At 41.4% G+C, this 26,687-nt stretch overlaps 2 protein-coding genes across 4 annotated transcripts; both read left to right on the top strand.

Annotated features, from left to right (window-relative positions):
* Positions 1–7,038: 7,038 nt before the first annotated feature.
* Positions 7,039–12,110, top strand: LOC115168113 (uncharacterized protein At5g50100, chloroplastic). Its single transcript, XM_029723039.1, has 4 exons — positions 7,039–7,372; positions 7,750–7,910; positions 8,109–8,297; positions 11,530–12,110. Exons 2-4 carry the CDS (start codon positions 7,785–7,787, stop codon positions 11,719–11,721), a joined length of 507 nt encoding a protein of 168 aa, XP_029578899.1. The 5' UTR covers positions 7,039–7,372; positions 7,750–7,784; the 3' UTR covers positions 11,722–12,110.
* Positions 12,111–14,312: 2,202 nt separating this feature from the next.
* On the top strand, positions 14,313–25,719 carry LOC115168112 (calcium-independent phospholipase A2-gamma). 3 transcript variants are annotated; one of them, XM_029723038.1, is made up of 9 exons: positions 14,313–14,587; positions 17,620–17,797; positions 19,511–19,660; positions 22,423–22,580; positions 22,730–22,824; positions 22,952–23,123; positions 23,253–23,310; positions 23,430–23,624; positions 23,893–25,719. In XM_029723038.1, the coding sequence occupies exons 2-9, from the start codon at positions 17,627–17,629 to the stop codon at positions 24,349–24,351; spliced, it is 1,458 nt and encodes a 485-aa protein (XP_029578898.1). In that variant the 5' UTR covers positions 14,313–14,587; positions 17,620–17,626; the 3' UTR covers positions 24,352–25,719. The 3 variants fall into 3 exon arrangements, with proteins under 3 accessions (XP_029578898.1, XP_029578897.1, XP_029578896.1); XM_029723037.1 differs by having other exon boundaries at positions 17,620–19,292; positions 19,511–19,651; XM_029723036.1 differs by having other exon boundaries at positions 17,620–19,292.
* The last annotated feature ends 968 nt before the right edge of the window (positions 25,720–26,687 follow it).

Here is a 26,687-nt window from a genome sequence, read left to right as displayed (position 1 = left end):
CATGTAATGTCTAGGAGTAACAATGAGTGTTGCAACTGTTGCCCTCGGTTGCAACACTCACTACCGAGTTCCAAACTGCCTCTGGAAGCAACATCAGCAACATAACTGTTCGTCTGGAGCTTGGAATTCAGGCCAAAGAGTTCAATCTTGGTTTCATCAAACCAGAGAATCTTGATTTTTATGATCTGAGAGTCTTTAGGTGCCTTTGGAAAACTTGAAGTGGGCTGTCATGTGCCTTTTACTGAGGAGTGGCTTCCGTCTGCTCACTCTATTATAAAAGCCTGATTGGTGGAGTGCTACAGAAATGGTTGTCCTTCTGGAAGTTTCTCCCATCTCCACAGAGGAACTCTAGAGCTCTGTCAGAGTGACCATCGGGTTCTTTGTCACCTCCCTGACAAAGGCCCTTCTTTCCCGATTGCTCAGCTCTTGGTGGTTGGTGGTTCCAAACTTTTTGGTCGTTCCAAACTTCCAGCTCTTGGTTGTTCCAAACTTCTTCCATTTAAGAATGATGGAGGCCACTGTGTTCTTGGGGACCTCCAATGCTGCAGACATTTTTTGGTACCCTTCCCCAGATCTGTGCCTCAACACAATCTTGTCTCTATGGACAATTCCTTCGACCTCATGGCTTGGTTTTTGCTCTGACATGCACTGTCAACTGTGGGACCTTACATATACAGGTGTGTACCTTTCCAAATCATGTCCAATCAATTGAATTTACCACAGGTGGACTCCAATGAAGTTGTAGAAACATCTCAAGGATGATCAATGGAAACAGGATGCACCTGAGCTCAATTTTGAGTCTCATAGCATAGGGTCTGAATACTTATGCAAATAAGGTATTTCTGTTTTTATTTTTAATACATTTGCAAACATTTCTTTATGGGGTATTGTGTGTAGATTGAAGAAATAAATGAGCAAGAACATTGTCACGTCCTGACCAGTATAAGGGTTATTTGTTATTGTAGTTTGGTCAGGACGTGGCAGAGGGTATTTGTTTTATGTGGTTCGGGGTGGTGGTTTATTTAGTAGGGTGTTTGATTTATTATTTCCGGGTTTTTGGGTACTGTTCTATGTTAGTGTATTTCTATGTTCTGTCTAGTCTTTTGTATTTCTATGTTTTGTTTATTGGGGTTGGACTCTCAATTGGAGGCAGGTGTTTTCTCGTTGCCTCTGATTGAGAGTCCTATATATGGGTATGTGTTTGGTTTAGTGTTTGTGGGAGATTGTTCCATGTATAGCTTATGGCCTTACAGGACTGTTTATTCGTCGTTGTGTTCTTTTGGTGTACATGTTTATTTTGGTTTTTCCTTCTTTCCGTAATAAAAGAAGATGAGTACACATATACCCGCTGCGTTTTGGTCTCAATCCGACGACAACCGTTACAAACATACTAAAATGCTGACCAGAATTAATGAATTTCTCTTCATATCTGTGTATATAAAATGATTTATCTATAATCAAATTATTTACTTTCATTCATTTCTATATTTTTCATTTCTGTATTTATTCCTCAAATAGGATAATGAGGGGTGTCAATCAAACGTCTGTGGATAGTAACACACCATTGCTTGATCAATGTCACGATCGTCGTAATAACATTTGGACCAAAGCGCAGCGTGATATGGGTTCCACATGTTTATTGAATGAAACACACAAAAACAATAAAGAACGAACGAAACGTACACCAAATGACGTGCTCACAGGCAACTACACATAAACAAGATCCCACAAAACACAGTGGGGAAATGGCTGCCTAAATATGATCCCCGATCAGAGACAACGAAAAACAGCTGCCTCTGATTGGGAACGATACCAGGCCAACATAGAAATAAACGACCTAGATTACCCACTCTAGTCACACCCCGACCTAACCAAAATAGAGAATAAAAAGGCTTTCTATGGTCAGGGCGTGATTGCTCGATTGCACTTGCCTGGCACTGATGGTCCAAATGTCACGACTCCTGCCGAGGGTGACTCCTCTCCCTGTTCGAGTGGCGCTCGGCGGTCGTCGTCACCGGCCTACTAGCTGCCACCGATCCCTTTTTCCCTTTTCTGTTGGTTTTGTCTTGATTGTTTGCACCTGTATATGATTAGTGTTTAGTTGAGTATTTAAGCCCGTTTCCCCACCTGTTCTGTGTGCGGGCTTGCTTTCTGTTGTCGACTCTTGTTTATGCAGTGGTACGTGTTATTGGATCATTGTGTTTGTTGGATCACACCCAGTTGTGTTTTCGTGGGTGTACTTTTCTTTTACGGTGCAATTCATTAAAAGCCCGTTAGCAACTACTCCTGTTTCCTGCGCCTGACTCCACACCCACTACTGCAAGCGTTACACCAAAAAGTAAACAATCAAACTACACACACTTGAGAGACTTAGCTACAGTAGCCCAGTTCTCCTGGCAAGTCTGCATTAACACTGAACAAAAATATGAAATGTAACATGCCACAAATTCAAAGATTTTACCTAGTTGCAGGTGAAAACTGTAACCCGCTGTTATACATGTCGATCCTGAGCATCCCAAACATGCTCAAAGGGTGATATGTCTGGTGAGTAGGCAGGCCGTGGAAGAACTGGGACATTTTCAGCTTCCAGGAGTTGTGTACAGATCCTTGTGACATGGGGCTGTGCATTATCATCTTGAAACATGAAGTGATGCCAGTGGATGAATGGCACGAAAATGAGCCTCAGGATCTTTTCACGGTATCTCTGGGCATTCAAATTGCTATCCATAAAATCCAACTGTGTTCATTGTCCGTAGCTTATGTCTGCCTATACCACAACCCCACCCCCACCCCCACCATGGGGCACTCTGTTCACAATGTTCCACATCAGCAAACCGCTCTCCCACACGATGCCATAAACATTGTTTGCAATCTGCCCGCTACAGTTGAAACCGATATTAATCCGTGAAGAGTACACTTCTCCAGCGTGCCAGTGGCCATCGAAGGTGAGCATTTGCCCACTAAGTCTTTTACCACACCAAACTGCAGTCAGGTGAAGACCCTGGTGAGAAAGATGAGCAGGCAAATGAGCTTCCCTGAGATGGTTTATGACAGTTTGTGCAGAAATTCTTCAGTTGTGCAAACCCACAGTTTCATCAGCTGTCCGGGTGGCTGGTCTCAGATGATCACACAGGCGAAGAAGCCAGATGTGGAGGTACTGGGCTGGTATGGTCTGCGGTTGTGTGGCCAGATGGACATACTGCCAAATTCTCTAAAACAACGTTTGAGTATGCTTATGGTAGAGAAATGAGCATTCAATTCTCTGGCAACAGCTCTGGTGAACATTCCTGCAGTCAGCATGGCAATTGCATGCTCCCTCAACTTGAGAAATCTGTGGCATTGCAGTGTGTGGCATTTTATTGTCCCCAGCACAAGGTGCACCTGTGTAATGATCATGCAGTTTAATCAACTTCTTGATATGCCTCACCTGTCAGGTGGCTGGATTATGTTGGCAAAAGAGAAATGCTCAATAACAGAGATTAAACTAATTTGTGCACAAAATTTGAGAAATAAGCTTTTTATGCATATGGAACATTTTGAGGATGTTTTATTTCAGCTCATGAAACATGGGACCAACACTTTACATGTCGCGTTTATATTTTTGGTCAGTGTATTTATTTATCTAATTACATGTGAATGTATTTATTAATGTACTGTATGTATATTTATGTGTGCATTTATTTATTCATTTATTTCTAATTATGGCAGGTTTGATCCTCCATAGTCACTAGTTACCACAGCCACAACGTCCAAATTGGCTATATGGTAAAAATTCATATTTAAGGTTAGCAGTGTGGTTAGGCTTAAGGTTAGGTTTAAAATCACATGTTAAGAACATTTATTCTGGCTGTGGTAACTAGTAATGACCCTACTTTTGAGCGTTTGTTGTTGTCTGAATGAGGGAATGCTGTAAATTGAGAGGAGTCTAGACATTGTTCTGATGAGACGTTAATGAGACGTTGAGGATTATAATAAATACCGCTGTGATGTCATACAAGCAAACCACACACCTGAGTCCAAATGTTCACTTCAGTCACAAGAATTTTCAATCCCAATGATAATAACTAACAATCAATAAGCTTTGACTAATCCCCAAGGGTGGTAAGCCACTGGGTTAATAATAATTAGTCAAAGACTCAGCTTCTGCAAAAGGTCTGTACAGTTTATTCAGAGAACGTTCTGAAGTCCATAATACAAAGTCATCCATTTTATAATTCACTCCCTACTTACGCACATACATACACACGAACAGTAGGTATCCTACGCACATACATACACACGAACAGTAGGTGAGTTGTATCCACTGTTTATTACCACCAAGCCGGCAGTTCCATTCCCCCGAGATTAGAGGAACCTTGAAAATACTCCCTGTCCTATCATAAGTTTCTCAGAGTTCTAGCCAGGTCAGGTCACACACAGTTTAATTGTTCTCCGTATTTTCTTAGACACACACACACACACACACATTTCTCTCCCTCACATGTCTTTACTGAACCTTATTGGACTTACGTTTAGTACTTTAAAAAATTATTATACATGCTACATAATCGAATGATTACTAATAGTTACCTTTTTCTAATTATTCATTATATCCGTTTCAGGGTGGAATTTGTTTAGTCATTACCTTTAAGCATATAATTTCCTTATCAACTTCACATTTCCATATTTGAAAACTCAGGTAATTTACAGTATCAACGTTCATGAGCACTATGTTTGATCCACAGTTACAAGGATGACATGCGTTATACCCTGGGTTGTCCTGAACCGAATGAGCCTGTTTGTCCTATAGTGAAGAACATTAGCTGACGAACACGCAATCGAATGCACTCATGATTCCATTATATGGACAACAAAATTACAATCTATTTTTCTGAAGTGTAAGATCATATTTTATCATTTAGATAGCCATGTTGGCAATAGTATAAGCTTTCAAATGATACCCCCCTTACCCAGATTGTGATTTATAATGGAACGTTTTTGGATTACTTAATTAATGATAATGCCAGAGAAGCCGGTGTTTCGATGATATATTGGAATGGGTGTTGCAAACCATGCCAATATATCCTGCAAATACCGGCTTCGAGGGCATTATCACTTTTATACAACAAGTTACCAACATATTCAAATAATGATTGAAATATTTTCATTAACGTTATGTTAATGAATTTATTCACACTATTTCATCCTTCCACAAGTCTAGGGTTGCTACCCAAGCCGTCTGGTTGTTCGTTCTATCAGTTTGGTTGCCAGACACGCGACCCAGTCGCTAAGTCTTTTTGTTCTGTATCTATGGACGCGACCCAGTCCTTCGTTCTAAATGTTCCATTGCCATACTGGCTGGCAATGTTCTTATCCCTTGCTTGCTAGAATAACCACGCCAGAATAACAGCAAAGTAGCTGCATTTGCATTTGTTTAAGCTGTTTTCTAGTGACATTTATTTAGAGACATCCATAACAATGAGCTAATGATGCGCGATTTCGCCTGGCAGAGAAAATGTGCTCTCTCGTCAGGACACTGTTGTTCAGAGGAGCTAGCCAACAACACAGCTAACACAATCACTTCAAACTGAAGCTGGAAAGACCGCAAACTAGCTGCACTTCGTTTCGTTATTTCTAAGTATCTATCCATTTTGACTGGCTGAGCAACGCTGTCTGCCTGTCTGTCTCGTCCTGACTCCTGACACGTTCATTACCATGGGACAGCTGGAGATCGAATTTGAATATTGAAGCAATGTTACAAATGTCGGCGAGACAGACATCAAGATTTATATAAATCTCCGCTGTTGAAAACTAAATGTTACTCTAAAAGAAATGTGAGATAATGTCTAGATGCTTTTTATAGTGGAGATCAAGTTTATAAATTGCCTGGCTGGGCTAATGAGACAGTGGATTGAGAAGTCAGATGGAACAGTGTAAATAGGCATTTTAATGTCATAGATTTAGCCGTGGTACTTGTGGAATAGACACCGACTTGAATGCGGTTTTAACCTTTCAGCATTCAGGATTAGACCCACCTGTTGTATAAACAACAACAGTGCTTATTGTGTGATAGTGGGGACGCAGGGCTGTGTTCCAAACAAAAAACTACAAGTGTGCTTGCTTCAGTTCCTCAACCCCAAAGCTATGTGAGCTATAAAAAAAAAACACCTGATTGTTGAAGGCTTTTTCCTTGTCAGAAAAGTGCATGGAAATGGCTTAGGAACTGTGCACAGTGTTGAGATGTGTGTGGCCACTACAACAGACCTCTCACTCAAACCCTTGTTATCGTTTTTCTTATGTTGCACCTATCCCAAAATGTCAATGAATATTCTTATTATGTTACTGATTGTACAACGTAGACTTGGTTATTGACAAATGCTGTGAAAGTTACAGGAAATGTAAAATGCACATTTAATCAATAGTGTAATGTTTGATTTTAGTCTTGTGTCAAGTGAACTGTCACACATTTGGTTTGATAATTTCCCCATGTCAAAAATGTTCCCTTTCAATATCCCATTACGACTGTAGCTACCAGCAGATTGGCTCGATGTCGAAAAAAGCAGGTTTGTTGCATAACACAATTTACCGGCAGCCGTTTCAGGGGTGTAACACCAGAGAGGAAGAGTATAGTTAATCTTTGGTATCACCTTCTTCCAGCCAGGGCCAGTTGTACTGTTAGAGGGGACAGTTACATTAGACGTTATTGTTGTCATATTGTTTTCTTTACTGCATCGCAGGCATTAGCAGGCAAAATACCATGTTCATAATCATTAGTGTTCCGCGTTGCCACTGTCTAATAACGGATGTAAAAAAAAGAACGATAGCAAAAATTTGTTATGTAAAAATGATTTCATACTCCACATTTAGGGGGGCCACAAGGGGGTCCAGAATTGTTGTCACAGGGGCACTGTGACCGCCCCTGCCATCTTCTGCGTACATTGCTCGGGTATCAGACATTCTGTTAGCTGAGGTGAGGCCAATGACTATAGTAGATTATTGGCGTTCACTCAAGTCACGTCATTGGCCAACATCGGGACTACAGGTCCCAAAACGGACTTCAAATCCCAGAATAACCTGCGACCACGTTTGTTATCAAACATGCTAAAATGTTGCTGTTAGCTAGTCGTTAGCCAGCAACTGTCAAAATATACTTCCTTCGTTGTTATTTTATCTTAGTTAGCTAGGAAACAATTCCATGAGCTTACTCTTACCTGCCATGAAAAACGTTAGCTTCCCTACAGCAATGCTAAAACTAAGTACCATTAGCTAAACTATCAACAATGCTAGCATTTTCTACTAGCTACAATGCAGTTGTGTAACGTTTGGATTTTAGTGTCTGCCAGTGTTATTGAGAATCACAGCTTGCCAGAATTGGACCATCCTCTGCTGTTTGGTAAGACCAGATCGCATACTTTGTATAGTTAAGGTTTATTGTCTATTGACTTTGCTAGAATGACTAGCTAACCTGGTAGCCAGTATAATTAATTCTCTACAGTATGTTGTTATGTGACAGTATCTAGCTAAAGCAAATAACGTTAGCTAGCTAAACCACTCATACATTATTTTTTCACCTAGCCAGTAATCCAGTAATTCTAAATATTTATTTGTGTACATTTAGGGGTAGGTTTTGGTCAATGTATTTGTTCTACAAACTCACTATGTATGGAAACAGAAGTTGAAAAGTATGGTTTTAATTTAATTTAGCACAAGCAATAATCACAGCTATCATTAATACTTTATATTTCCTGATTTTATATTCCCGGGGTCCAGACTGTTGCTTCAGTTAGTGCGGTGGCTGCCACAGAATGCTGTCTACTGTGAGGACATTGTTGGCTAGAATAGCCAGTGGTGTGAGTTCAAGGTCTGTGATTGGTTTGACACGACCTCTCTGCAGCCATCGGACCTATTCAACGGACCCTGCTGCTGTCAGGGTAAGATAACTCATGTTGCATATCCTGGGCTCCAAAACAAGATTAATGTCGACAATTATATTAAATGCAAATGCTACGCTACAATAAGACAGCTAACAAGACTGAACTGCACAGGAACATTTTGAGCAAATAGGTAGCTGGAGATCAACTGTCTATGAAATACAGAAACTGTTTTTCCTCCGATCCACTCAATCACAGGTGCTATATGATGGAGAATGCCCCATATGTGTTAAAGAGATCCAATTCCTGCAGTATCTGCAGAGAAATCGACCAGGGAAAGTAGACTTTGTGGACATCTCCCTGCAATGCTTCGATGAGGAGAAGTATGGGGGAATCAGCTATGAGATGGCCATGGACGAGATGCATGTGATTGATGAGAATAACAAGGTAAACAGCTTGAGTTGGAATGACACTGCAAATATGCATAGTCAGCATTGAGCATTGCAAGAATGGCTATGTTGTTTGTCTTTTGTTTGCTGAACAAAAATATAAATGAAAGATACCACAACAAAAAGGTAGGGACGTGGATCAGAAAACCAGGCAGTATCTGGTGTGACCACCATTTGCCTCATGCAGTGCAACACATCTCTTTCGCATAGAGTTGATCAGGCTGTTGATTGTGGCCTGTGAAATGTTGTTCCACTCCTCTTCAATAGCTGTGCGAAGTTGCTGGATATTGGTGGGAACTGGAACACACTGTCAAACACGTCGATCCAGAGCATCTCAAACATGCTCAATGGGTGACATATCTGGTGAGTATGCAGGCCATGGAAGAACTGGGACATTTTCAGCTCCCAGGAGTTGTGTACAGATCCTTGTGACACGAGGCCGTGCATTATCATGCTGAAACATGAGGTGATGGCAGTGGATGAATGGCACGACAATGGGCCTCAGGATCTCAAGCTCACTGCATTCAAATTGCCATCGATAAAATGCAATTGTGCTCGTTGTACTTAGCTTATGCCTGCCCATATCAGAACCCCACCACCACCATGGGGCACTCTGTTCACAATGTTGACATTGTTGACAGCAAACCGCTCGACCACACGACGCCATACATACTGTCTGCCATCTGCCGGGTACAGTTGAAACTGGGATTCATCTATGCAGAGGACTTTTCTCCAGCGTGCCAGTGGTCATCGAAGGGGAGCATTTGTTCACTGAAGTCGGTTACGACGCCAAACTGCAGTCAGGTCAAGACCCTGGTGAGGACGACGAGTGCGCAGATGATCTTCCCTGAGACGGTTTCTGACAGTTTGTGCAGAAATTCTTTGGTTGAGCATAGGGCTGTTACAGTGACCGTGTTACAGTGACTGTATTACCGCCACAACGGTGGTCATGAGCGCAGTCAAATTCCACGTGACTGTTTAGTCACGGTTATTAGGCTTCTCCAAGTTCTGATGCTGCTGATGGTCATTGGTAGCCTACCAAACTTGCTAACTGCCTGGTACTCAGCACTCTATTGTCCCTCTAATCACTCTGACATCAATGCAAATATAATCGAAAATCTAATCATACACCTCATGAGAGCCCATGAGCTCTTGTCGCGCAACATTTCTATAGCATATGCAATTGCGTGAGAAAACAGAGTTTTGATGGTCTCTATTAAAATAGGATGATCCCATCAGCTTTCTGTAGGCTAGGCCTACTGTATTTATTTCTCAACTTTCCTAATATGAAGCACATTGCTTCTCTTTACAACAGGAGTATAGCCTACCTGGCTGGCATGAAAATGAGAAAAGCGTCCTCCATTTGCTATTTAAATGCATAGATAACATGATCTCCCCCTGCCCTTGTTTGGAGACAGGTGCATGATAGTGGTCCATTCTAAATCCAAACTAATTTCACACATATATTATTTTGTATATGTGAAGACAAGATTAAATCAAAAATAGTCTGATGGGTGACAATATTAGCCTGTCACTTGTGAATGATAACCAGCTTGTCTGGGACTTTTTCAAAGCATAGGTGCACACCTTATGTAGCTTAGCCCATAGGCCTATATGTTTTGATAAGGTTTGTATCACAACTAATGTGGCCAAATAACTTCTTAAAATTAATCACATTAATCCACTTTGCAACAGGTGTAGTGCCTAACTGGCATGCAGTTTGTTGCAATTTCAATGAGTTCTCTTGTTCAGATATCGGTAAGTGGACTGGAGGCAGGGCATGAAAAGGGATAATGAATCCAGTTGTTTGTGTTATCCATTTCGGGAAAGTACCTGCTTAATTTCGCACCCAACTAACTCACTTAGGTGCTTCGCTATATCACATTTGACATTGTCAGTAAGCTTGAGTTCATTTGCTCACAAAAAAATCATACTATGATGGAAAGACCTGTGTATTGTCCTTGTTAATGCAGACAGAGAAAAGCTCCAACTTCTTAATCATAGCCTCAATTTTGTCCCGCACTTTGAATATATTTGCGGAAAGTCCCTGTAATCCTAGATTCATATCATTCAGGCGAGAAAAAACATCACCTAGATAGGCCAGTCTCTCGTCATCATGCGGTCAAACAAGTGAAAATTATGGTCAGTAAAGAGAACTTTAAGCTCATCTCTCAATTTAAAAAAATGTGTCAATACTTTGCCCCTTGGTAAAAGCGTTACATTGTCGCTGCCCATACCATTGCATAATGTAGAAAATACACGAGAGTTCAGGAGCCTTGCTTTAACAAAGTTAACCCTTTTCACTGTAGCTTCCAAAACGTCTTTCAAGCTATCAGGCATTCCTTGGCAGCAAGAGCCTCTCGGTGGATGCTGCAGTGTACCCAAGTAGCGTCGGGAGCAACTGCTTGCACGCGCATTACCACTCCACTATGTCTTCCTGTCATGGCTTTTGCTCCATCAGTACAGATACCAACATGAGCAGCAGCTACGTTTGGCTACATGCGGACCGTTTGTGGAATTCCCGCGAGAGAGTAACGGTTAATGTGATTGGATGTTAATGATTTGACTAGGCTACCTGTATTTGACATTGTGTTATTTCGCTGAACACTAGATGGTTTCATTTTATTTTTGGCAGTGAAACGAGGCTACTCAGGCGAGGGGGGGGGGGGGAAAGCTCACCCAAATGTATATCCCCGTTGGAAAATATAAATGGACTGTTTTGAAAATGTAAAATAACGTATATATATTTTTAAATGTGAATCACATTTTAATTTGGCTTACCCCCGACGGTTTGGGAATACCTGTGGTAGAGAAATTAACATTAAATTCTGTGGCAACAGCTCTGGTGGACAATCCTGCAGTCAGCATGCCCCTTGCACGCTCCCTCAACTTGAGACATCTGTGACATTGTGTTGTGTGACAAAACTGCACATTCGTGGCCTTTTATTGTCCCTAGCACAAGGAGCACATGTGTAATGATCATGCTGTTTAATCATCTTGTGATATGCCACACCTGTCAGGTGGATGGATTATCTTGGCAAAGGAGAAATGCTCACTAACAGGGATGTAAACAAATGTGTGCACAAAATTTGAGAGCAACAAGCTTTTTCTGCTCATGAAACATGGGACCAACACTTTATATGTTGCGTTCATATTTTTGTTTAGTTAAACACCCACAGTATGTATCTCTTCTTTCACTAACTCTGCCACTTCCTCTCACCTCCCTCCAGGTTCACCGTGGAGTTCCAGCCTTTACAGTCATGTACAGTGCAGTTGGTCTAGGCTGGCTGGGCTGCTTCATGTCATGGCCTCTCGTTAGACCAGTCATGGACAAAGCCTATGCAATCTTTGCTAAAAACCGCCTGAAATGGACCGGACGAGAAGACTGTACTACAGGACGCTGTGTGAAGAAAGAACCTTGACCCGGGAGGTTAAAAACAAAATGTTTTAAAACGAACCCGTGAACAGAGACAGCACCTAATTACAGGTGTGGCACCTCTTTACAGTCAATATAAACTCTATTTCCTCTTTATATCAGATGCACTTGGGCACTGAGTTCCACCACTGACTGAAACTTAGTAATAGAGCTTGCTTGCACTCCTTTTGCTGGAACACATGCAGGAAATGTACACTATATAAATTCCCTTCTAGCCTCATTTCTTTTTGCCATCTGAAATCTTAAGGCGTAACTACTTCAAGCTACCACTAGATGGCCTCCTTATCTGAGACAAGGCTATTGAATAGGTCCCAGTACATTTAAATGTATTGTTTGCAAGTCACCCATGAATAAATCATTTGCTATGATCCTCAACCAGTTTCAAGTTGGCATGTTTTTTCATTAGGTTGTTTGACACAAAGGATGAATAATACAGTAACAGAGATGGTATAATATTGTATGTTAGTAGTTTGTATATTTCTTAGTCATTCACTATTCACTGTCATTCAAAAGTAAATATTGTTGAAAATCCTCCCAAAATGATGGTGAGGATCGTCCTGAGAAAATAACTCAAGATAAAGTTAACTTTGATGCCTCAACTATTATCTTTCTGATTTTCAGAGTGCTCAAGGAGTCTCTGTACATCATGTGCCTGACAAAGGTTAAGATACTTAGTGATGATCTGTTGTTTACCAAACATGGTCCCAGTATGTGACAGGGTTATTTTAGGTTGGTTGTAGGGTACATTGTGATATATATGAGTTGGGCTCTTGCCTATGCACCTGTTGACCTATATTGCTTTACAGATCAGGCTAATGCAAATTTACAGTGCATTCAGAAAGTATTCAGACCCCTTGACTTTTTCCACATGTTGTTACGTTATAGCCTTATTCTAAAATTGATTAAATAGTTTTTTTCCTCATCAATCTACACACAATCTGCCCAAATGACAAAGCAAAAACAGGTTTATAGAAGTAAAAAAAAAAAATTACTGAAATATCACATTTACACAAGTATTCAGACCCTTTACTCAGTACTTTGTTGAAGCACCTTTGGCCACGATTACAGCCTCAAGTCTTATTGGGTATAACTCTACAAGCTTGGCACACCTGTATTTGGGGAGTGTCTCCCATTCCTCTCTGCAGATCCTCTCAAGCTCTGTCAGGTTGGATGGGGAGCGTTGCTGCACAGCTATTTTCAGGTCTCTCCAGAGATGTTCGATCGGGTTCAAGTCCGGGCTCTGGCTGGGCCACTCAAGGACATTCATAGACTTGTCCCAAAGCCACTCCTGGTCTCACGGTCCCTGCCGCTGAAAAACATCCTCACAGCATGATGCTGCCACCACCATGCTTCACTGTAGGGATTGTATTGGCCAGGTGATGAGCAGTGCCTGGTTTTCTGCCAGATGTGACGCTTGACATTCAGGCCAAAGAGTTCAATCTTGGTTTCATCAGACCAGATAATCTTGTTTATCATGGCCTGAGAGTCCTTTAGGTGCCTTTTGGCAAACTCCTATCGGGCTGTCGTGTGCCTTTTACTGAGGAGTGGCTTTTGTCTGGCCGCTCTACCATAAAGGCCTGATTGGTGGAGTGCTGCAGAGATGGTTGTCCTTCTGGAAGGTTCTCCCATCTCCACAGAGGAACTCTGGAGCTCTGTCAGAGTGACCATCGGGTTCTTGGTCACCTCCCTGACAAAGGCCCTTCTCCACCGATTGCTCAGTTTGTCTGGGCGGCCAGGTCTAGGAAGAGTCCTGGTGGTTCCAAACTTCTTCCATTTAAGAATGATGGAGGCCACTGTGTTCTTGGGGACCCTCAATGCTGCATAAATGTTTTGATACTATTCCCCAGATGTGTGCCTCCACACTATCCTGTCTCGGAGCTCTACGGACAATTCCTTCGACCTCATGGCTTTGTTTTTGCTCTGACATGCACTGTCAACTTTGGAACATCATATAGCCAGGTGTGTGTGTGTGTGTGTGTGTGTGTGTGTGTGTGTGTGTGTGTGTGCCTTTCCTAATCATTTCCAATCAATTCAATTTGCCACAGGTGGATTCCAATCAAGTTGTAGAAACATCTCAAGGATGATCAATGGATACAAGATGCACCTGAGCTCAGTTTTGAGTCTCATAGCAAAGGGTCTGAATACTTATGTAAATAAGGTATTTCTGTTTATTTTTTTTCATAAATTCGCAAAAAAAAAAAAAATCACTTTGTCATTATGGAGTATTGTGTGTAGATTGAGAAAAACTGTAACGTAACAAAAAGTGGAAAAAGTGAAGGGGTCTGAATACTTTCTGAATGCACTGTACATAGCAAATATTTGGAATGTAAATTTTAACAATGCTAGTGAAATAGGAACTATAATAGTAACTACACTACATTTTTCAGTTCTGAGAAGCTCTGCATACTGTCAATATTATGTTAGTTCTGAGAAGCATAACAAAACATCACTTGACACCCACATCTGTCTAAAATATGTACTGGCTAGAATGGAAGTTGTGACTTTCTCAACTCACTCTGAAATCCCTATCGCCCCTTCTCTTTATTTAGACATGTACTTCACAGCCTGTAGTCAGTCAGTGGTAACAGCAGATGACCTTAAGCAGAGGGATCTACGGTCTTAAAGAGGATTGGTCAGTCAGAGGGCTGCTATGTCCAACCCTTTCCGCTCAGACCAGCCAATAGTAACCAGACCCTACAGGAAGGTAGGATGAGATTAAGTATCAAAACAGAAACAGTGTCGGTTCTTTTGAAGGGTTGCCCTGCAGGGCATCTAATAAGAAACTGTTTCAGGATAGAGAGCAAAACATTAAAGGAAGAAAACGGAGGATAACAGGAGAAGAGTTGCCCCAGGTAAATGTTTAATCTATACCTGCCTCATATTTATCAGAATCTACTGTATGTTGTCTCAAGGTTATAGTGAACATTGTCCAACCATCCAGTACCTGACTGGACAAATCTGTGCATTTGACCTTCCTTGGTGCAAGTTGACAATATTTCTTGATGTTCAATGTACAAGTTGCTATTTTCAATGAAATTGTGCTCCTTTTTTATGTACCGCAACTACGCTGCATTTAGGAGGGACACGGCTACATATAGAAGCACAGTCATAGCTTGTTTTTTGTTTTACCATAGAAATGAGGGCGCAATGAGGTAAAAACTATCCTCTCTGCTTCTTACATTTCTGTCACGTTAAAGGGATACCTCCGCTAAGTTCTTTCCTGGGTCCTAATAGTTGACTTAGTAGAAAGTGTTTTATTAATACATGTCCCAGTATTCCCTCTCTTTTTAGATTGACATTGGTGTCATGTTACAGTTACGAGGGAAGAGTGGGACAGCATGTCTATTTTGTCAGAGGTGTTTATAAAATGTAACCAGGACCACACACACAATGTATCAAAACAACCCCCCCTCCCCACGAGTTGTTATTGTGGCACGTTAAGATATACCTCTCCTTGCCAGCTACCGTATTGTAGGGACATTGATATGCTATAATGTTGAGGGCACATGGTTGCAGGACAGGATGTTTTTTGACCTCATGCCTCTGTTGTCAGGATGTTGTCATTTAAGAGAAGACGGTGTTGACCTAATTATTTGAATGGCAGATAGTTGTCTTCCTAATGTTGTGTTCTGTAGCTTGTTTACAAATAAAGGCTCCACCTCAACACAGACATTTGACATTGTTTCCAGCTCAGATTGAGATGGATTTTGATCTGTTTAGAATAGTCAGCCAGCCACTCTTGATTGTTGGTGGGAAACAGACCTGCTGGGCAGAAAATAGTTATATTTTGTAGTTTAGGTAGATATATATAATTTATATAGTTTCAACTAAAAGGCAATTATTTTATTTTGTTATTCAAATACAGGTTGCAGAAAACCAAATAATATTTGAAGATATTTGAATATATGGAAGTTATTTAAAAACAACAAATATTTCATGAAGAACCAAAAACTACAACAGTTGAATTAGTGTAAAAATATGATCATAAGAACATGGTTTGGAGGGCTCTTAGATATTAATGTTAATATAGCCTATAGTCTAGAATTAAATACATGAGGTACATATATTTTCATAATGAGTGAGACAAGATAATACAGTGACACTTAACACCAGCTATACTTGGTGTAATAGCATTCAAGTGATGTTCCAAAATATTTTTTCTCAAGGAATTGTTTTAATCTATGTACTACTACTACTACTACTACTACTACTACTACTACTACTACTACTACTACTATACTGTATCAGATAAAGAAAGACAGACATCCCTTTTATTAAAGGTAGATCATTCAAGTGATGTTGACCATGTAAAAAAAAAGTGTAGTAACTTTGAAACCTGTTTCATAGGACTTTGGAAATGTCTTTAATTGCATAATAATTGGATTATTACATACATGGAATAAGGAACAGTCAAACTCTCAGCTCATTGGTAGGCAATTCAAATGCTATTACCAAAATATTATGTAACAACATACTAATAAACTTTTGCTCCAAAAGTAATTACAGTTTTATTACAGGCACAATAACTTTTGAATGTTTTGTCTTGCTGAGAATGCTAACTGTAACAATATGGCTATGTCGAAAGGAAACTCAATATCCCAAAACTGCTTTCTTGAATCAAATATAAGGTAGGTTGAAAATCATGTTAGTTTGTATGCTGAGTAAACTATCCCTTTAAATATGGTGTTTGAAACGAGAACAGTTATCTGTACAAAATATATTCGGGAGAATGGACATGTACAAAATGTTCAGATAGAAATCTATTGAGTAGATCAAATATTTAAAAAAAAAAAACAGAAATGTTGGTGAATTAACTTTTATTGCTTTTATTGTTTAAAGAACTTTGAAAAAGATGGAATGGATTTGTTCAATGACAGACATGAATTTGTTTGAAATCTATCACTTGATGGTTTCAAAACGCCATCTGCCTCACTCTCAGAGAAATAAGTAGTACTGCTAGGAGCTTTTACACAGTCAAATGTGACAAATAACAATATTTTTAAATAAAGAACTGTACAAATTATACATTTGTGACATCAATATTTTTTTAATACAAAAATGAATCAATGCAGTAATGTGAGATCTGTATGTAAAATATTTACATTGACATTTTAGTAATTTAGCAGATGCTCTTATCAAGAGCAAGTTCCAGTTAATGCATTCATCTTAAAATAGTAAGGTGAGACAATCACATATCAAAGTCAAATACACATGATACGAACATTCCATTTCAGCCAAACTGTGGATATATAACATTTTGCAACAAAACCGATAGTAATACATCTAAAATCTATAAATTAAGAATCTTTAAGAATCTGAGAACAGTAATATTTTACACACACAAAAAAATACTGAAGTATAGCTTTGTGTAATGAAACTCTTCAAATATATCTGTCAGATTGGAATAGTATAGGATATTGTGTCCTCTATTCATTCTATTTCTATATTCAACATGCAGTTCCAGATACAGCCCTGCCGTTAGTTGAAGGCAGACAGTCCAATAGTTTCAGAAAAGCAATCACTTCCTGAGATCTGTATTCAAATCATTTTAAAAAGTAGTTACTCTCTGAGATCTGTATTCAGATAGTTTACAGAAGTAGTTACTCTCTGAGATCTGTATTCAGATAGTTTACAGAAGTAGTTACTCTCTGAGATCTGTATTCAGATAGTTTACAGAAGTAGTTACTCTCTGAGATCTGTATTCAAATAGTTTAAAAAAAGTTGTACTTTTTGGGGTTCTGTTATTCAAATAGTTGTAGTCACCTCAAAAGTAAGTATTTGTTCCCCTGGGACAATAGTTTCTTTCCAGAAAGCATAGTTAAAACTAGAGTTATCCCAGTTTTGGTGGGCGCACCTACTTACCTCTGCCTCTTGTATTTTACAGGGACCAAATGATTCTGATATCTAGGCCTAAGCCAATACAGGCCCAGCTCCTAGCCCACTGTTGGTTGTCTTTGTCCCCAGCCGGCTACATCCAAGCTAAAGATGGGTCGGTTCCTCAACATAAACCTGTGTGTGAGTCACCTGGGAGGGAAGACGTTAAGACTGTTCTGCAAGCTCAGGTACCTCATAACCATCCTTAGAACATTCCCTCACCTGTCCAAGACACCCTTAGCCTTGGACTTCCGTAGCTGCTCCTTGCATTCCTCTCCCCTGCCTCCCAGCTTTGCAAGGAAAGGAGCCCCCAAGAGCTTGAGGTTCAAACACAGGAGCTTGACCGCTGAGTACCTCCTTGGGGGTGGTACCAGAGGGGTGAGATGCTCCCAGACGGCCCGTGTCTATTCAACCTCTAGTAGGGATGTGTTGAAGGCTGAGGCCCCCATCGGGGTCCTTCACGAGGACAGCCTTCAGGAGGACAGCCAGACACCCTTTCAGCTGAGCATGCTTTGTCTGGGTGATTCTTTTAATCGCCTCTCCAGACACATCAATATTTACTTCAAGAGAAAGGATGTGACCCAGCTGTCCTCTGTTGCTGGGAATGTGGGGTTTGTCGTCACAACTCAGGAGAGTCTGGGCAGCAGGCCACAGAGGCGTAATCAAAGTAACAGGGCAGCCAGGGAGAGAAGAGCATCGGAGGACAGTGAGACAACAACACAGCAGCCTTTGGAAAATGAAAACGATCTTGAGACGTCAGACAGCCAGACAGAGACAAGCTCCGCCCCCCAGCGATATGGGGGACTCCAGTTATTTCACATCAGTTCCATTGCCACCAGGTTTGGGGAAAGTTACAGTTATGTTGCTCATCACATAAACTCATCACATGAACATCTAAAGTCAGTGTTCACCAAAGGTTTGACACAGGACGTCCTAGGTTCAACTCTGGAGGATCTGGCTTCAAGCAGAGTGTCGAGGAGGAAAACAATAAAAATAAGTTACATTGAAAGTGTAAAGGAAACTGAAGTGGCTCATTTAAAGACTAGTGCAGCTGTAGCTCAGACTACAGCCATTCAGAAACCAGCCATTGAAAGTGCTAATATCTCCAACAACTGGGAGGGAGAGGCAGAGGGCTACCTTCACTTTGCCCAGCACGTCAACAGATACTTTGGAGCCAAAACAGTTACAGACGAAACTGAACTACCACCACCTCAAACAGAACATCTGGTTGCGGACCACATGCCAAACAGCAGGACGTATCAACAGCAGTGTTCTAAATCTTCTACCTCCAGACATGAACAATCACCCACAGGGCTAAAGCAGGAAGATCCACCCATCCGTCCCAAATCCCTTTTCCACATCAGTAACATCACAACCAGTTTCGGTGAGAACTATGCATACATGGCTAATTACGTCAACAGCTATTTCAAAGGCAGCTATGATGCCGTGGAGGGGGAGGAGTTAGAAAGAGGTCCCATCGAGGAACGCAGGGGAGAATGGGAGATGGAGTATGGATCCGTTAGGGTCCCGAAACGAAAGCCTGCTGTATCCTTCATGGAGTGCCTTCTCAATCCCAGTAGTGCCATCCCCAGCCTCCTGGGAGGGTATCTGGGGGGCTCCTGGGCTCAGAGCAACCAGGCCCAGCCTGCCTCTATGCTCAGTGAGGCCACACTTAGAAGAATGGTGAGTCACCTTCAACACAACCAGGAAATGCAAATTATCTGTGTGCTTGCTTCTGCTTTTAGATTAATTTACATCAACCAGATTAACATGAACATGTTTTTTGCTATTGTAGAACCAGATACTGAAATATTGATATTACCAAATGTTACCTGATTGAATTTAAAACAAACAGAGAGCATATCCTCCTTTAGCTCTCCATGTGATCATTCCTTCCTCAGGTGATGGGCAGGAGACAGGCAGAGGAGCTGACCCGTGCTTTGGTGTTCAGTCTACAACAGGCCTTCTCTCCTGAGGCCATCACCGAAGTTGTCGATGAGCTCAACACACACCTCATCCGACACCCAGGATGCAAAGCAGTGGTGTGGCAGGTTTGTACCTCAGTGAATGTCTTTACAAGACCAGGTACTTTAAGAGTTTGCATAGGGTTGTGACGGTAATTGAATAACCATGTAACTTACAGTTATGGATGAAGAAGGCCATGAAAATAAAATAACCAGTAAAACCATTTAAATAAGTCTACATTCATTTTTGATTTTGTTTTTATTAAAGTTTATCTATATGAAAATAAAGTTATCTAATAGCGGGAGTGTTTAGTAATGATTATAAGCAATAGTTTTGCTAACTTTGTCTACATCTCCTCCTCTTTCCAACTGTCGTTTGATGCTCTTTTATACAATTCACGTTGTCATCGCTTGCTCGTAAATAAATAAATCGGTCTTCTTTTAAAACAGGTTGGATGTGTCTGACTATTCATCATTAGGCTGTGGACAGGCTCATCATTAGGCTGTGGACAGGCTCATCATTAGGCTGTGGACAGGCTGATCATTAGGCTGTGGAGAGGCTCATCATTAGGCTGTGGACAGGCTGATCATAAGGCTGTGGACAGGCTGATCATTAGGCTGTGGACAGGCTGATCATTAGGCTGTGGACAGGCTGATCATTAGGCTATGGAGAGCAGGGGCGGTTCTGTGGGGGGCCAGTGCCCCTGTGACAACAATTTTGGACCCCCTTGTGGCCCCCCTAAATGTGGAGTATGAAATAATTTTTACACAACAAATTTTTGCTATCGTTCTTTTTTACATCCATTATTGGACAGTGGCAACACGAATGATTATGAACATGGTCTTTTGCCTGCAATGCAGTGAAGAAAACGATATGACAACAATAACGTCTAATGTAACTGGCCCCTCTAACAGTACAACTGGCCCCAGCTTGCCCCCCCCCCCCCCCCCCCCCCAGTTGAAATGGTCTAGAACCGCCACTGATGGAGAGGCTAATCATTAGGCTGTGGACAGGCTGATCATTACGCTGTGGAGAGGCTGATCATTAGGCTGTGGACAGGCTGATCATTAGGCTGTGGACAGGCTGATCATTAGGCTGTGGACAGGCTGATCATAAGGCTGTGGACAGGCTGATCATTAGGCTGTGGACAGGCTGATCATTAGGCTGTGGACAGGCTGATCATAAGGCTGTGGACAGGCTGATCATTAGGCTGTGGACAGGCTGATCATTAGGCTGTGGACAGGCTGATCATTAGGCTGTGGACAGGCTGATCATTAGGCTGTGGACAGGCTGATCATTAGGCTGTGGAGAGGCTGATCATTAGGCTGTGGAGAGACTGATCATTAGGCTACGGAGAGACTGATCATTAGGCTACGGAGAGACTGATCATTAGGCTACGGAGAGACTGATCATTAGGCTACGGAGAGACTGATCATTAGGCTGTGGAGAGACTGATCATTAGGCTACGGAGAGACTGATCATTAGGCTACGGAGAAACTGATCATTAGGCTACGGAGAGACTGATCATTAGCCTGTGGAGAGGCTGATCATTAGGCTACGGAGAGACTGATCATTAGGCTACGGAGAGACTGATTATTCGGCTGTGGAGAGACTGATCATTAGGCTGTGGAGAGGCTGATCATTAGGCTGTGGAGAGACTGATCATTAGGCTGTGGAGAGGCTGATCATTAGGCTACGGAGAGGCTGATCATTAGGCTACGGAGAGACTGATCATTAGGCTGTGGACAGGTTGATCATTAGGCTGTGGAGTCGCTGATCATTAAGTTGTGGAGAGACTGATCTTTAGGCTGTGGACAGGCTGATCATTAGGCATTAGGGCCAGCTGTGGAGAGGTTTCCTGCATGTTCTTCTATTTTCGAATGGTTGTCAATTTCATCTTCATATCCTATATCACAGCTGCCTCCATCTCCCCCTTAAAACGTTTCTCGTCAATTTATATTATAGACTACATTGATTAAGCGTCATCCTATAATGTAGACATTTTTTTTGAAATCCTACAGAATGGATTTTTACTACTTTTTTTCATATGTTTTTGGGAAAGGACAATTGTTATTTGCTTATGTGTCTGAATGAGATGCTGTTCGTTGATTGATGGATTCTTTTAGGTCAGTGGGTTGGTGTGCGTGTATGAGTTCACAAATTCTTTATGTCCATTCAGAAGTTTTCCTAAAATAGGCCTTCATCTCTTTAATCAGAAAGAAAACTGTCTTGTTGCAGGGGCGGAGAAAAACAACAGGTGCCAGTTTTGCGTTTCCTTTCTTATCAAATGTGGTGCAACTGAATGACACGTAGCCAAGCTCCTTTCATGATTCATCAAACTGTATAGGATGCATAGCCTACATCTTAATATTTTCAATAGCATATTATTTTTCCAGTAGTATATGACTTTTTGCTCATTACTGCGTCCTCTCTAGCCACTTTGAACAACATTTTGCCACAGAGAATGACCACAGCAGCATTGGTGACGTCATACAAATTGTTCGGAAAAGTGGATGGAAACACGCATCAGACTTGGTGTGTCAAGACGTGCGTCAAAAACGGAATCTGGATTTTTTTTTCTCAGAATTCCTCTCCAATCTGACATTGTATACTAGACTAATATTTAGACCTAATAATAACTTGAATACTAATAATGAAATGCTACTGATAATAACATAGTGTAATGGTAATAGTAAAGTTGCTGAGACAAGTCACGTGTCCCCCCCTCACAACCAAGAGAACCATAATCCAAGAAGATTATAGATGATGATGCCTATGTTGTGATTTTTTTCATCAGTCATGTACTACTTCAATCATCTCCAATTAAATATTATGTCTTTCATTCCAGGAGAAAGCTGCTGTTCAGCTCTTAAGACAACGGCGCAGCCATAGAGAAGACCAGGAACTTCAGTGTGTCATTAGGGAAACCTTGGCTCTGATTGGCTATGTGGATCCAGTCAAAGGTCGTGGAATCCGAGTGCTCTCAATCGATGGTGGTGGCACAAGGTACTGATCCTTCTCCTCATGGTTAACCTACTGAAGTATTACAATGAACTGTAACTGTTATAAAGGCATACAAGCACTTTTTATTAAATGGGAGTTACATTTTTTTTCTCTTGAATCACTTTTCAGTTTTCTCTCCTGTCTCTTTTCAGAGGGGTGGTGCCACTGCAGGTCCTCAAGCAGCTGGAAGCGGAAACAGGCAAACAGGTTCACCAGCTGTTTGACTACATCTGTGGAGTGAGCACAGGTAAGAAAAACCCTGACTCACCTACACATCTAGGACTCCCAAACAACACCTGAGCTTGAATCATTTAACCATTGTCATGCAACTGATTTGTCTTTTCCTGTCTGTTTGTCCGTCTTTTGTGTGGCAGGGGCAGTGTTGGCCTTCATGCTTGGCCTGGCCCGTTTCTCTCTAGAGGAGTGTGCAGATATGTACCGTCGTTTTGGCTCGGATGTGTTCCGTCAGAACCCCTTGGTGGGCACAGTGAAGATGGGCTGGAGTCACTCCTACTACAGCACCGAGACCTGGGAGATGATACTGAGGTAGGCCAGTTTTTACTGTACAGTCAACCATGCTTGAATCATAATGAAGAATTCCTGAATTCTTAAAATGTCAAACAATGGTTCTGCTCACATCTGTGTACTGTTTGTATTTCATTGGACCTTCTACAGAGAGAAGATGGGCGACCGAGTTCTGATTAAAACAGCCAGAGATGAGTTGAGCCCCAAGGTAATGTCACTATTCACTCTGCCCTTTTACGCAATTGTTAATATTATGTGAATGTGTTACCCATTCGTAAATTTATATGGTGAAAATTGACCATGGTGTTTTTCTAAATGGTTGTTCAGGTGTCAGCGGTGAGCGCCGTGGTGAACTGGGGGACCAGTCCTAAGGCCTTTATCTTCAGGAACTATAACCACAGCCCAGGCCGTCTCAGCCGCTACGCAGGGGGGTCTGGGTACCAGATGTGGCAGGCGGTGAGAGCGTCGTCCGCCGCCCCGGGATACTTCCAGGAATTCCCCTTGCACAGTGACATCCATCAGGTAAGACTTTATTGGCTTCTTCTCTCTGTTTCTGATAGCCTATGCTGACTGAGACTGTGGTTTAATAGAGCTATAAAAGCACTGCATAGATCAAGCTAATGCCCTTACACTTTCTGTTGTTTGAGAGGGGTGTGGAATTCACGACCCTTGATAGGAAAGATATGTGCAAAACTGTAATGTGTTTTTAATTCAGAGTGAGATGCCCCATGTACAATGAAATTCATTGCGTACCAACAATTCCTGACTAATAATGCATGTCCCTTTGTAGGACGGTGGCCTCATTCTAAACAACCCTTGTGCCCTCGCCGTCCACGAGAGCCGTCTCCTGTGGCCAAACCAGCCTTACCAGTGTGTCCTGTCGCTTGGCACCGGTCGCTATGACAATGCTAAGCGGAGCCCGGGCACCTCCACCAGCCTGCGTGCCAAGATCAACCACCTGATCTGCAGCGCCACCGACACAGAGGGGGTCCACACCCTCCTGGACGACTTGCTGGCCCCAGATGTCTACTTCAGGTTCAACCCCATGCTGAGTGCCGAGGTATCCCTAGATGAGAGTAGCGTCAGGGTCATGGAGCAGCTGCAGGCTGACACCCAGCTCTACCTGGACAGGAACAAGCCCAAGATGGCCAGGCTGTGTAAGGTGCTGGGGCAGGAGCGCACTGCGCTGAGCCACACCAAGGACTGGGTCAGTGAGAGAGCCTGGGAGATGCAGCAGAGCTGGGTTTGAGGGTCATAGGTTAGGTTAGGTTTTGTTACTCAGCGCCTGTAGTTTTATACCCTGTTTTTATTTTTAAAACGTTGGAGCAAACTCTTCCTTTCTCCCAAATGCACACATACCTTTCTGTTTAAATTACTGTGTAAGTACGTGTTTCTATATATGAACACCAAAATGAGGAAATACATAGATGGAGCTCTGTTACTCCATGCAAAGGGCTCTGTCTGTCAGGCATTTATGTATGCAAAATCAAAACTGCATAGTAATTGATATATATTCAGTACTGTATATGTATTGGTATGAATGAGGATGCACTCCTTTATGGACTAAGATTTACTGTGAATCAAATGGCTGGAATATTGTTAAGTGTATTTGCACTTCCAGACCTGGGTTCTAATACTATTTAGGGTATTTAACTTACTTGTAAAGACATGTGGAAGTAACTATTTCATTTTTTGTAAAACAAAAATTAAGACAAGTAGTTGAATATTGGAGTTTATTTGGAAATTCATTTGGAAAGTATTTGAAAATACTCAAATACACTCCCATTCATTTAACTGCAGTATTTGAAAATACTAAAATATACTCCCATTCATTTAACAGAGGTATTTGAAAATACTTTCAAGCAGAATGCTATTTATATGGAATAATTTGAAAAATAATTCCAATAGAAGTAGTTGATTCCGGCCACGTTATTTGAAAATACTCAAATACACAGAAAATAAGTATTTAAATCGCATGTATTTGAAACCAGGTCTAGCACTGACCGTGTATCGAAGATGTTTGCACTGAGGGAATTCGTGTAGCTGCTAGTGATATGTGTTATCTCATGTTATTATAACATTTTTGTAAATGTTAAATCTATTTATATATTTAAAAAAAACACATTATTATTGAAAAATTATATGCTGTGTTTTGTAAGATGCCTCAGCCTCTTAAAAGCTATTAATTACTCTGAAGTATACAGCAAACTAGTCCCTCACATAATTGTGAAATATCTGCCCTCGTGATGTGCTCAGCCGAGGCCTTTACATTCAAGTAGTAACTTATCTAACTTCTCAGACCCAGTAATTCCCCACCCAGACTTGGATTGGAGTTGGTGATGTAACAATTGAGCAATTAAAAAGCAGCATGTCATGTGTGATATTGACTTTGTACTGCTGGAGTTTGAGGGGTTAATGGCAGCCTGCCTGCGTCTAGAGGCTGTACCCTCCCTGGTCAGTCAGTATAAAGGACACACTTTGTTTGGGACAGAAATGCCTTGTTAGAGAGAGGAGGAGTGTGTATGTGCCAGCCAGAGAGAAGGCACAAGTTCCGTAACCCCCAGCCTTTCACTCAACAAATGCACAGATAACAAAATCAAAGAAATTACTTTAGACATCAAATCATCTTCGATCTATGCCATATGATAGTCCTCTTCCCCATTTTGATTGATTGCTGTATGAAGAAATGACATGTTATGATGACATTTTGTCTCTTTTCAGCTGATGCGTGACAGCTAATCTGTCACAATGGATGGAGATGATGCTATGTTTGTTGTATCCACATTACACATAATATGGTGCCCATTTAACAAGTTGTGGGACCAGAACAGGGTTTGACCTGATTTTAACCTCTGAAGTCCTCACGAAGTATTGACACATGTCCTGCATGTGGTTGGAAAGAATGCCAATTTTTCCTGATAACACACATACACATTAGACCAGAGAAGATCAGAGTCCACTGAGAAACCTATGGAGGAAAAGGGCTGTTCAATGTAAGAACTACATCTGTCAAAAGGAAAGAGAGATGACAGGAAATACAGCAGGTAACTTTGTTTTATTTCCTTGTATTTCATCTGTCCTTTGATTATTTTGAATGCAAGAAATCTTGATGAAACCTGTAAAATGTTCTGCTGCTCATTGGTAACTAACTAATGTAATACCCCATGTTGAAGAATGTGGACCAGAATGTGGACCATGAGCTCAGTACAACACTATTGTTTAGGTTTTTGTTGTACTTTGTAAAGAAACAATTTATAGCTTGAAGAAAAAGTAATGTTTCTCTCATGGAATGTCTTTACTTGACCAGTAGATACATGAAAGGCTATTGGCATGTGCACATAAGTCCTACATGGACATGATGTAAAGATCTTATTCTCTGATGAACACACCATGACAACTGTTTGTATCTGACTGAGACCTCTTATAGTCGTAGGCAGAGTCAAGCTTTAAATGATCTCATCCACTTTCAAGAACAGGGTAGGTCCATCTTCCACTGAATCAGCACTTTTGTATCAGACAAACGGAGTGAATACCGTATTTAGTTTAGTTCCCACGATTCTCCGTGTAGGTCTAAGCTGTTGGCGT

The sequence above is a fragment of the Salmo trutta genome, chromosome 30 (genome assembly GCF_901001165.1).
Source record: "Salmo trutta chromosome 30, fSalTru1.1, whole genome shotgun sequence".
NCBI lineage: Eukaryota > Metazoa > Chordata > Actinopteri > Salmoniformes > Salmonidae > Salmo > Salmo trutta.
Note: the sequence above shows the minus strand (reverse complement) of the source record. Positions and strands in the feature narration are given on the sequence as shown.